Source organism: Eurosta solidaginis, chromosome 4, assembly GCF_040869045.1.
Source record: "Eurosta solidaginis isolate ZX-2024a chromosome 4, ASM4086904v1, whole genome shotgun sequence".
Taxonomy (NCBI): Eukaryota; Metazoa; Arthropoda; class Insecta; order Diptera; family Tephritidae; genus Eurosta; species Eurosta solidaginis.
The window spans coordinates 273776648-273789364 of record NC_090322.1 but is presented as its reverse complement, the minus strand read 5'-3'; the positions used below and the strand labels follow the sequence as shown (position 1 = coordinate 273789364).

The 12717-nt window shown below is 36.6% G+C and overlaps 2 protein-coding genes across 3 annotated transcripts in view; one reads left to right on the top strand and one right to left on the bottom strand.

The window, feature by feature from the left end:
* LOC137248840 (zinc finger protein Xfin-like) overlaps positions 1-12717 on the bottom strand; it is a 208030-nt gene that overhangs the window by 29850 nt on the left and 165463 nt on the right. The window lies entirely within an intron of this gene.
* On the top strand, positions 8102-12531 carry LOC137251514 (zinc finger protein 69-like). Of its 2 annotated transcripts, none has more exons than XM_067786246.1 (5): positions 8102-8271; positions 10467-10843; positions 11045-11522; positions 11584-12115; positions 12332-12531. In XM_067786246.1, exons 2-5 carry the CDS (start codon positions 10481-10483, stop codon positions 12474-12476), a joined length of 1518 nt encoding a protein of 505 aa, XP_067642347.1. In that variant the 5' UTR covers positions 8102-8271; positions 10467-10480; the 3' UTR covers positions 12477-12531. The 2 variants fall into 2 exon arrangements, with proteins under 2 accessions (XP_067642347.1, XP_067642346.1); XM_067786245.1 differs by having other exon boundaries at positions 8102-8339.

Sequence of the window (12717 nt, the reverse complement as noted above, 5' to 3'; positions counted from 1 at the left end):
CAATTTTAATTATATAAATATCGTATTTGAACCACCATTCACGCGAAGCATTCCGTACGATACATTTAAAGAATATTTAAATCAAGATGATCCACCGTTTAATGATCCAAAAATTCCATCACACATACAAGGAACGGAACGACATGTTCAATTGCTAGCTAGCGTTTCCAAACGGGTTATACCGGAAAATGTAGAGGCTGTTATGGCGACGCCATTAGAGAGCCGTGCGAAATTGCCCAGACTTGAAAGTAAAAAAGACTTCAAACAATAATTTTTTTAGTTTCTTTTCTATAACTGACTTAAATTAATTTTTTCATTTACATATGTTCTGACTAAATAAATTTCTTAAGAGAAAAAATAGATATTATTATAAATAAATAATAAATATTATTATAAATAAATAAATAACAAGTAAGGAAGGCTAAGTTCGGGTGTAACCGAACATTACATACTCAGTTGAGAGCTATGGAGACAAAATAAGGAAAATCACCATGTAGGAAAATGAACCTAGGGTAACCCTCGAATGTGGTTGCATGACATGTGTATCAAATGGAAGGTATTAAAGAGTATTTTAAGAGAGAGTAGGCCATAGTTCTATGGATGGACGCCATTTAGGGATATCGCCATAAAGGTGGACCAGGGCTGACTCTAGAAATTGTTTGTACGATATGGGTATCAAATGAAAGGTGTTACTGAGCATTTTAAGAGGGAGTGGGCCTTAGGTCTATCGGTGGACGCCTTTTCGAGATATCGCCATTAAGGTGGACCAGGGGTGACTCTAGAATGTGTTTGTACGATATGGGTATCAAATGAAAGGTGGTAATGAGTATTTTAAAAGGGAATGGGCTTTAGTTCTATAGGTGAACGCCTTTTTGAGAAATCGCCATAAAGGTGGACCAGGGGTGACTCTTGAATATGTCTAGAATGTGTTTGTATGATATGGGTATCAAATTAAAGGTACTAATGAGGGTTTTAAAAGCGAGTGGCCCTTAGATGTATATGTGAAGGCGTTCTCGCAATATCGAGTAAAAGGTGGACCAGGTGATCCATAAAATCATCTGTCGGGTACTGCTAATTTATTTATATGTATATGCAATACCACTAACAGTATTCCTGCCAAGATTCCAAGGGCTGTTGATTTCTCCTTGTAGAACTTTTTCATTTTCTTCTACTTAATATGGTAGGTGTCACACCCATTTTACAAAGTTTTTTCCAAAGTAATATTTTGCGTCAATAAACCAATCCAGTTACCATGTTTCATCCCTTTTTTCGTATTTGGTATAGAATTATGGCATTTTTTTCATTTTTCGTAATTTTCGATATCGATAAAGTGGGCGTGGTTATGGTCGGTTTTCGGCCATTTTTTATACCAAGATAAAGTGAGTTCAGATAAGTACGTAGGCTAAGTTTAGTAAAGATATATCGGTTTTTGCTCAAGTTATTGTGTTAACGGCCGAGCGGAAGGACAGACGGTGGACTGTGTATAAAAACTGGGCGTGGCTTCAACCGATTTCGCCCATTTTCACAGAGAACAGTTACCGTCATAGAATCTATGCCCCTACCAAATTTGAGAAGGATTGCTAAATTTTTGTTCGACTTATGGCATTAAAAGTATTCTAGACAAACTAAATGAAAATGGGCGGAGCCACGCCCATTTTGAAATTTTCTTTTATTTTTGTATTTTGTTGCATCATATCATTACTGGAGTTGAATTTTGACTTAATTTACTTATATACAGTAAAGATATTAAATTTTTTGTTAAAATTTTAATTAAAAAAAAATTTTTTTTAAAAAGTGGGCGTGTTCTTTATTCAATTTTGCTAATTTTATTTGGGACATATATAGTAATAGTAGTAACGTTCCTGCCAAATTTCATCATGATATCTTCAACGACTGCCAAATTACAGCTTGCAAAACTTTTAAATTACCTTCTTGTAAAAGTGGGCGGTGCCACGCCCATTGTCCAAAATCTTAGTAATTTTCTATTCTGCGTCATAACGTCAACCCACCTACCAAGTTTCATCGCTTTATTCGTCTTTGGTAATGAATTATCGGACTTTTTCGGTTTTTCGAAATTTTCGATATCGAAAAAGTGGGCGTGGTTGTAGTCCGATATCGTTCATTTTAAATAGCGATCTGAGATAAGTACCCAGGAATCTACATACCAAATTTCATCAAGCTACCTCAAAATTTACTCAAGTTATCGTGTTAACGGACAGACGGACGGACGGACGGACGGACGGACAGACATGGCTCAATCAAATTTCGATACTGATGATTTTGATATATGGAAGTCAATATCTATCTCGATTCCTTTATACCTGTACAACCAACCGTTATCCAATCAAAGTTAATATACTCTGTGAGCTCTGCTCAACTGAGTATAAAAATAAAGAAAAAACATAGCCATTTAGCTGATTTTTTCATGTAAAGTGCAAAACCGCCGATTTTTTGAAATGTTTGTATGGTGAACCCCCAGGTGGGTTCCAGGGGGTGTGCCACTGGCATCGGTGGGTCGGGCCTCTAAAGTTAGTGGGGGTCAGTTATACATTTGGACTCGATTGGAGCACTCTAAATGGGCCAAAGTGGGATTTTTCAAAATTTGCCCCTACCCAAACAAATTGGGGGACATCAGAATTTGTTTTAGAGGTATGGTTCCTTCGGCAAAGTTTCTTATTTTGAACCCTAGAATACGATTTTCACAGAGGAATGAGCGATTTAAAATCGACCCGCCCTAATAGTCATATATAAGACCAACTGAACCTTAATCAGGTTATGCTATGTTATCTAATGTGCATGTGTAAAATATGTGTGTAAGCACATATTTACAACACCCCTTCATTAGTCCCAATGTATACGCCCTAGCTTGCTCAGTATTTCGGGTCGGTGTTTTTAACCCAAGGTACACATTGAGATAGGGCGCATATTACCTGGTCGTTATAAGTCTGTGTTCACCTGAGCTTACCGCCAGGAAGCCCACCTTACCTTGGACCGCTCCTTTTTACTGTACCATACTTACGCGATCCCCTTGGTTTCATTCCAATCCTGGACGTTTTACTTACGCTTCCTTTCCCATCCTTCCCTTTCCCTCAAGAAATATTCAATTTATATCAACATTTCGTTCACGTTCAAAACAAAGACAGGCAATTTTTATTATCAACAATTTCTCAATTTAGTGTACTTCTATACGTTCATAGTTTTTTTCCTTTTTGGCTGCTCCTGGAGCTCCCTCACCAAAGAAACAGAAACCCCACGCCCTTCGTTTGGCTATCTGCCTCACAAAAAAAAACTTCTAGGCTACCTGTATCCTACCTGAAAGAGCTCTTTGAGTTTGGTCAGGGAACCTACGCTCGGTGTTTCTTGCCGATTGAATCAATTAATGGGCTAGTTGGCTTGGAGGGAGAGGCCCATGAGCTTACAAACGGGTTATACATTAAAAATACAAATACAATAAAATTCTTTTCCTTCTTAGTATCTTGAAATCTTTACGTAATCCCTTAGCTAATCATCATATATAAATCGTTACAGTCTTCTTAAATATGTTTCTTCCCTACCCTACATCTGTGCAGTAACCACAAAATTTAAATTATGCTTTTTTAATATATACTCTTACAATTGGTAAATTTAATAATGAAACTACGTCACCAACTATCGGGCCGCCCTTGTTGTATCATGGCTAATGCCTTAATTCGTTCATAATTTTAGGGGCCGTGTGCGCATTATGGTTGTCGATATCCATCAGCTATAACGTGGTGGGAATACAATTCTCCCCCAGCAAAAATTTGCGTGCACAATTTGGTTTTAACAAATGACTTACTCAGGTGTATGTTGCGATGCGATTTGCGTGCCCTCCCGTGGATTCGGGTGACATTAATTTCTTGCTTATGCCTTATAGGCTTGCTGGATTCACCTTGATTACCTTGCTGCAATTGTTGTGGTTTGATTCGGTAGACTGAGTGGAATTCGTGATGGTGCGTGTGTCCCTCCTCCAGATATCACACGTGGTCGGCTGCACTTCTTTATGGCTTGGGGTATGGTACGATGCACTTTTACACAGAACGAAGATCGCGTGGCTAGCTATTTTCAAATGTTGTTCGCGTAAGCTTTATTTTCGATTTATAATCGAATCAATTATGTTTGCGCCCGCGTATATATTACTTTTTACAAGACTAGGAATTTTTATATTACTTTTTTTGCCGCGCCTGCTACGGTCTCTTTCGACTGCTTCATTAAATTTTACTTTTTTATCTCGGAGCACGTCCGCCTGCTTTGTGGATCAACCAGTCAATATTCTTGTTGCCGCCGTTAGCGCTTTTATACCATCCCCCTCTCCGAATCTCTCCAAATTCTCTCTAAACTTCGCGCAGTGCGCATGATTCGACTTCAATTTTGGCGTGAAACATATTTCCTTTTCTTGCACTCATTCACGCAGTGCGGCTCATCGCTTGACGATACAAGGTGGCAGCATGGGACAGCTGGCTATAAACTTTTTTATTTGATTTGATACATAAACTTCCAGCGCAGTACGATTTTGACATTTGTCCATCGAATTTACAAAAACAAAGTACATGGAATTTTTATTTATGTTTGTAGGTATGTCGCCATGCTGCCACCTTGTATCGTTCCGCCATGGCTCATCGTATGCTTTTCAATATATTTATCCCCTTTTTCCACACTCCAACTCTCCACTCCATCTTACGTCTGGCAACCCCTTCCCCGACTACTCTTTTATGTCATTTGCTTTATTCTGACATTTCTTCATCGTTACCAAATCGCTGCCGGATGTAAGTGTATTTATTATTATTATTATTATTATTATTATTATTATTATTATCTACCGGACATAGTCCTCACAGATATGTAACAGCTTAAACAAAAATTATCGAGATAGAAAAATATATGGTAACAATTTATAAATACAACGACATTATAACAAAAATTTTTGTAAAAAATTCGCTACGGCTTAAATAAAACTACATGTAAAAACATTTATATAGTAATAGGAATACTGAAACATATTAATTGAAAAGAAAGTAATCAATAACATCAGCTTTAAAATGTTCTTTACATGAGCTAAAATCGGCATGATTGCAAACAGAGTTACATAAGGAGATCATTCTGTGAATAGGTTCATTATTTCCAAAATTCGTTCTACGCGTTTGGACGTAGAAAATGTATTTGTCCCTTAGACACCTTTCAGGTGCATAGAAGGGGAGAAGAAAAAGTAGTTCCGGAGAATCGATTTTGTTGTCGTAAATGTCTTTGATAAAGAAAATACCACAAATTTTCCTTCGAGTATTAAGGCACTGTATATTTAAAATTCTACATCTTAGTGCATAAGATGGCATCGATTCAAAGGTGAACATTCGTCGAAGCGCGAATTTAGTGAATCTCCTTTGAACTCTTTCTAACCGGCTGCAATGTGTTACAAAGTCTGAGTCCCAAATGATGCAGGCATATTCCAAAGTGGATCTTACAAGGCTAATGTAAAGACTTTTCAGCGTTAGCGGATCAAAAAAGTCTTTGGAATTACGTTTGAGAAAGCCGAGTTTTGAATTGGCAGCACTGATTATGTACTCCCTATGAAAGTCGAATCTAAGCTTCGAGTCTAAGTATACTCCTAAATCCTTAACAGTAGTTGTACGATTGAATGAGTCGCTATCGTTAAAGTAATAGCTGTTCATTATGCATGCATTTCTCCGAGTGAATGTGATAATGTTACACTTGGAGAAGTTCAAGAAAAGACCGTTACTATTACACCATTTTATCAATTCCAAGATGTCTTGCTGTAGCTCTATGCAGTCGCTAATGTGTTTAACTCTGTAATAAAGTTTTAGATCATCAGCGTACATCAGGCAACTACAAAATTTAAAACATTGGCAGATATCATTTATAAATAAAGAAAAAAGTAAAGGGCCCAGATGACTACCTTGTGGTACTCCTGATGTAACGATTATAGGTTGGAGAGATTGCTGCCGATCTTTACTATTAATTTCCTGTTTTGGAGATACGACTCAAGCCAACTTAGGGCGTTGGAGTGGATTCCGAGTTTCTCGAGTTTATTAAGTAAAAGATTATGATTGAGACTATCGAAAGCTTTTACGAAATCAGTGTACAGAGTGTCCACTTGTTCGCCGTCCTCAATCGCATTAACCACAAAATTAACAAATATTGTGAGATTTGTGCTGATGGATCTCCCTGGATAAAAACCATGCTGTTGAGGAACAATATAGTTTTTAAAAACTGCAAATAGCTGGTCATTTACAATTTTGTCCAGCAGCTTTGGGATGATGGATAGCTTGGCAATGGGTCGATAGTTGTCTACCTTGTTTCGAGGGCCAGACTTATAAATTGGCGATAAGAATGCCACTTTCCATTCGTCAAGGAAATTACCACACTCAAGGGACTTGTTAAAGATTTTAGTAAGAGGCGGATAGAGTGAAACCGCACAATTCTTTAAGAACAAGGGTGGAAGAAGATCGTATCCAGCCCCCTTAGATACATCAAGGTTCATAAGGGACTCCAGGACTTCTTCCTCTGTAACCGTGAACAGACCAATATTTACAGACTCCGCTATGGCAGTTGTATCACATGACGTACTAACTGTCCGGAACCTGTTAAATACCGACCCGAAGAAGTCGGCAAAGAGCTCACATGCTTCCTGAGTTGAGGAAGCAACTTTGCCTCCAAACTCCATTGATTTCGGCATACCGTTATATTTTCGTTTTGAGTTAACAAAAACCCAAAAAGACTTCGGGTTGGCTTTTATGTTAGTCTCAAGCGAATTAATATATTTATCATGAAGGAACTTGGACAGGCATTCAAATTTCTTCCTGCACTCAGCAAATTTTGCTTCGTCATCAGCAGAGCCAGTTTTCTTAAATTTTTTATGCGCTTTGTTTCGTTGGTTTTTTAACCTCAAAAGTTCTTTTGTATACCATGGGAGATTGAAAGATCTCTTTTTTCTGTGGGCTGGGACGTATAAGTTAAGGCTTTCTTCTACTACGCTCTTGAACTTTATATACATATTTGATAAGTCTAATTGCTCAAAGATTAAATTCCAATCAATGGAGTCGAAAAACGCATTCAGAGCCGTAAAATTCGCCTTATAAAAATTGAAGTAGTACTCGGGTTCAATGGAGTTATTATCGTATTTATAGAAAGAGAACTGGATAGAGATTGCTTTGTGATGAACCGATTCACAGGTGAGTGGCATATCACACTTATAAATATCACAGGATATATCATTGTTTATAAAAATTAGATCTAACACTCTGTTTAAATCATTTCCAATGTCGTTAATTTGAGATAGGTTAAAGGAGTACAATGTATCACAAAGTAAGTCCTCGACATCCTTTTTAGATGTAAAGGGGGTTAAAAAGCCGTTTATATTGTAAAATATTCGAAACTAAATGTCTCCAGCTTTAAGGGCGAATTAATGGTGACATAACCATAAAGCCATAACCAGATAAAACAGCTCATCGAACCTACCTTAAGGAAATCAATGTAATCAAGTTAGCGGTATGTTATGGCACCATTTATCGATTACATTGATTTCCATAAGGTAGGTTCGATCAGCTGTTTTATCTGGTTATGGCTTTGTGGTTATAAGTCACCATTAATTCGGCCTTTACTGTGCATGGCGCATAGCGGAACGACACAAGGTGGTAGCATGGTGACATACCTACAAACATAAATAAAAACCCCATGTACTTTGTTTTTGTAAATTCGATGGACAAATGTCAATATCGTCCTGCGCCGGAAGTTGATGTATCAAATCAAATAAAAAAAGTTTATAATCAGCTGTTCCATGCTGCCACCTTGTATCGTTCCGCCATGGCATGGCGTAGTGTTGGATCGGCTAACATAACAATAAACATAAGAGTTATAAGGTAATATCAGCTCGTTCACGAATGCAAAAAAGAGCTTTTGCAAATGTTTGGTAAATAAAGACTAGAAAAGTTAAAGATATATATACATCAGATGAAAGGTATTTTTATGAGTTATTTTTCAATTCTACACTTGGTCCGTTTTTTAGATGTGGCAGCACAGATTTGTAATGTCATAAAATATATATACGTATACACATATAAAAGTTGTATAGAAATTTGCAAACTTTAACAACAAATAACTTTTAAATTATAAGTTTGCACACTTTAAAATATATATATTTGTGATCGGGAGAACTCCCTCTTTCATTTGAGACCAAGTTAAACCCCGAACTCGGGGGGTGCTAAACTAAATCGCTGCCCAATAATTAAAACAAAAGAAGTAATTTTCAGTCGTCTTACTGCTAAAGAACTATTTAGCTTATTGAAAAGGGGAATATTTTGAATAAGGTGCCACGATTTTCCAACTTTTTTTTCGAGGGGTGCGGGGTCCTAAAAATCACAAAATTATCATCCGCAACTCTAGGAAGCTCTTAGTTTATGAAATATAAGCTTTTTAATTTCCAATTTAGTAAAATTTCAACTTAAGTCCTGCACTTAAAATTCGGGTCGCACATATCGATAGCGGTATCAAAAGACGCGTATTTGCGTCAAGATTCAGAATCTGAAAGCAGAAACTATATTTTTTATCTCGTTTAAAAGTTATTGCCGGAAAACACGTCGGTACTATTGTCGCTTTTTTCGTTGTTGCAATTAAACAAACGAAAACAAATGAAGGTGGTGAATAGTGTTGCCAGCTCCGCAACAATATCTTTTTATCTTGGTAGAACATTATAAGGTGGTGGCATGTCGACATAAATGCAAACAAACATACACTATCAACGTATTTTGTTTCGTAATTCTCTGAATAATTTGAAATTAATGTATTTAATTGGAACAAGTGCAGAATACATACATTTCTCAAAAAAAAAAAATTTAAAATCGGACTTTATAGAGATTTTTATGCTGATTCCAACGGTAATTCTGCGTAGAACATCTTTCTGCATAGGCGGGCTTCGGCCGCGCTTATAAAAAATAACCCTGGGCTACGCCATGCCAAGTCCGGGTGTGTGGTATAACCGTGGCTACCGCCATGGTGATGTCCTTCTGCGTAGTACACCTTTCTGCGCAGCACCCCAAATAATATTAGACTACAAATTATTAAGTGTTTTACAAAAACAAAATACATTGATAGTGTATGTTTGTTTGCATTTATGTCGACGTGCCACCACCTTATAATGTTCTACCAAGATAAAAAGATATTCAGACCAATTCTAAATATTCTCGCGGAATTTTTTTTTCGCGGATTTTTTTATTCCCGCGGAAAAATTCTTCCAATTCTTTTCTCCTAGGGAGAAGAAGAATTCGGGAATAGGAATTTCGAATTATCGAAGTCAGCTGTTTTGTCAATTGAAATTTCGCTGGGCATTTCTTATTTTGTTTAAAAAATTGTAAAGTTTAATTATTGTTGCCAATTTGTTTGAAATTAAGAAATAAGGTATAAACAATGCACGTTATTGCATTTCATGTGGTATTCACTGAAATGAGAATGAACTGGTGCCACAGCAACAACAACCGAGGAGCATAAGAAGAAGACCGGCGCGATAACACAAATCCGCCGGAGTTGCCTGCATTCATTCTGCAAAGCAATCTTCTGGCGGCCAAGTCGAGTTGAGTTCGCCTTTCGCCATATGCCAAAATCTATTTAAGCCTTCTTAAAAAATCCTTGCGCAATTTCTGGATGGCTGCATCAAATATGCGAAGAGCTCTTCCGTTGCTTATGATATATTTTTCGACTTAAAATAAAGAATATTGTTGCTGTTGTTGGTGTTGTATTAACAGTGAGAATATTGTGGTAGAATGTAAATACATATTTTAGCACAAATGTGTCCAAATAAGTGTTCTTTCTTAAAATAACCAATGTCCTTTAACTATTTGATGCATTCCCTTTAATTTAACTAGTGAAAAACTCATTTGAAATGGCAGAGAAATCTCCCTCTCCCTCACACTCATAATACCTACTTTTCTCCCATAACCGGTTTCCGCTTTTTCGAACATTGTTCAGAATACGAGGAATGGGAGAAGGGAAAAAACTCGCACGGAATTTTCGTTTAGAAATTGGCTGATTGTTGTGGAGCTGGCAACACTATTCACCACCTTCATTTGTTTTCGTTTGTTTAATTGCAACAACGAAAAAAGCGACAATAGTACCGACGTGTTTTCCGCGAATAACTTTTAAACGAGATAAAAAATATAGTTTCTGCCATTGTAATTACAATGGTTTCTGCTTTCGGATTCTGAATCTTGACGCAAATACGCGTCTTTTGATACCGCTATCGACATGTGCGACCCGAATTTTAAGTGCAGGACTTAAGTTGAAATTTTACTAAATTTGGAAATTAAAAAGCTTATATTTCATTAACTAAGAGTTTCCTAGAGCTGTGGATGATAATTTTGTGATTTTTAGGACCCCCTCTACCCCTACAATTCAACAAAAGTTAGAAAATCGTGGCACCTTATATAAAATCCAACCCATAGAAAACATCAACAAAATGGACATGGCGAAAATGTGTCGCGTGTGTTTACTGTCGGAAGATATAGTACATCTGCTGGATTGGCATCAGCCCATTGACTCTTTGGAATGTCTTTTGTCGTATAAAGAGTGCTTTTGCAAATGCACACAAATCAACCTGAGTCTAAAAGATGATCCAAGTGACGTGGAGGATACCCGAACACAATATCTTTGTTTCTGCTGCGCTCAGAAGCTCAAGGACGCTCATGAGTTTATCGAAAAAGCGAAGAAGGCTGACATTGAATTGCGTTCCAGGCAGATTGACAAAAATTTTGAATGGGTTGCTGTAAGCGCAAAAGGTGTGGAAATTGAGAAAAAGGAAGGTCCAATCGTAGATGACAAGGTAATTATTTATTTATAAGCAGTTAAAAGGAAACGTCGATAAATATCTGGAGTGGTATCATAACTTCTGTTCAGAAACCGATTTCGTATGGTTGGTACGAGTGTCAAAACGTGCCTTTAGATACCAATTATTACATTTTTGGACCTCTTTTGGCAGTCGTTTCTTCATCTAAAGTTTTTCCTTTTTATGTGAATCTTCCAGAACTGCCTGGATGAAATAAACGTCACAAATTTATTATGGCAAAAAAAAGGAAGGAAGGAAAAAGGAACAAACATATACAATATTGATGAAGAGGACATTACTATTGCAAATTTGAAAAAAGAATTGGAGGAACATTCTTTAGTTGAGAAACGGAAACCCATATCAAAAGCCAAGCACATAAGTAAAGACCAGACTCTAAAAAGTGTAACGAAAAGTGAAGATTGTGAAGAGTTTATCGGCGAGGACGAAGTGATATCGCCTAGAGGAAGTGATCAAGATACCTTTTCAGACAAAAAGGTAAAAATAACTGCAAAGAAAAAGGAAGAGAGCAAAGAAAAAATCAAAAAACCTAGAAAATGTAGGATTAATATGGATGAAATAATGACCTGTGAAGTATGCCAAAAAGTTATGAAGAGAAAAACTTTAATAAAGCATAAACAGCGCCATAGACCGAAAACGTTCCTTTGTAAAGCCTGCCGTAAGTATGCTGAAGTTAGTTGTTGATTGTCTATTAAAGAAATAATTTTTTTTACTATCAGCAAAAACTTTTAGCGATTCAAATGCTCTGAAAAATCACGAAGTCATCCATGAAGAAAACCGTGAGAGATTTTCATGTGACAAATGTGACCAAACCTTTTTATCACGTTTCACGTTTAAAAGGCATGCACAAACGCATGAAATAAATCGAATACCAAAGTACCAATGCACACAATGCCCAAAATCGTTTTTACAAAAAACTGGGCTCATGACACATATTCTTCATCACGAAGGGCCTAAATGGAAATGTAGTTTATGCGAGAAAAGATATGTGCGACGTATAGATTTGGACGTTCATATGCGAACCCATTCAGGAGAAGCCCCATTTAGATGTAAACTATGTGCTAGAACTTTCATTCATAAGCGTATTTTAAATAGGCACATGCAACATCACGAGGGGTTCTATCGTTATACTTGCATAACTTGTGGCGAACATTTCGCAAAGTATGACAAATATTATTCACATCGGCAGCAACACTTTGGCTTAGCATATAAATGTGGCGTATGTGAAAAAGCATTTCCGGATTCTTACAAGTAAATTTTGAACAAAATTAGGCAGTTCGCAAGGTCTCTTATTCGCCGTATTTGCTATGTTTTAACCAAATTCTGTATTGGAAACCATGGAAACAACTCAAATCCCAAAATTGTACATGAATACGATACTTTTGTGAATTGCCGAAATGTTCCATATATATATATATATATATATATATTTGAGGTATTATTATGTGTTTTAAACCAATATTGCAGAGTTAAGCGCCATATTAAAGGAGTTCATAAAATTATGGATGATGAAGAAGTTAAAAAGGTTGCATTAAAAGTAAATGAGACAAAAGAACACCGGGGACGTATAATCGAAGTTTTAAGAAATCCGGATGATCCAGAACTTATTTAAAAATATATACTCATTAAGTGAAAATAAATCGTTTAGAAGGGACAATTTATATGTATATATATATATATTCATATTCAGAATATTCATATATCAGAATTCGTTTTAGAGGTATGGTTCCTTCGGCAAAGTTTCTTATTTTGATCCCTAGAATACGATTTTCACAGAGCAATGAGCGATTTTTAAATCGACCCGCCCTAATATATATATATATATAGTTTCGTGAAAACACTGTAATATGGAA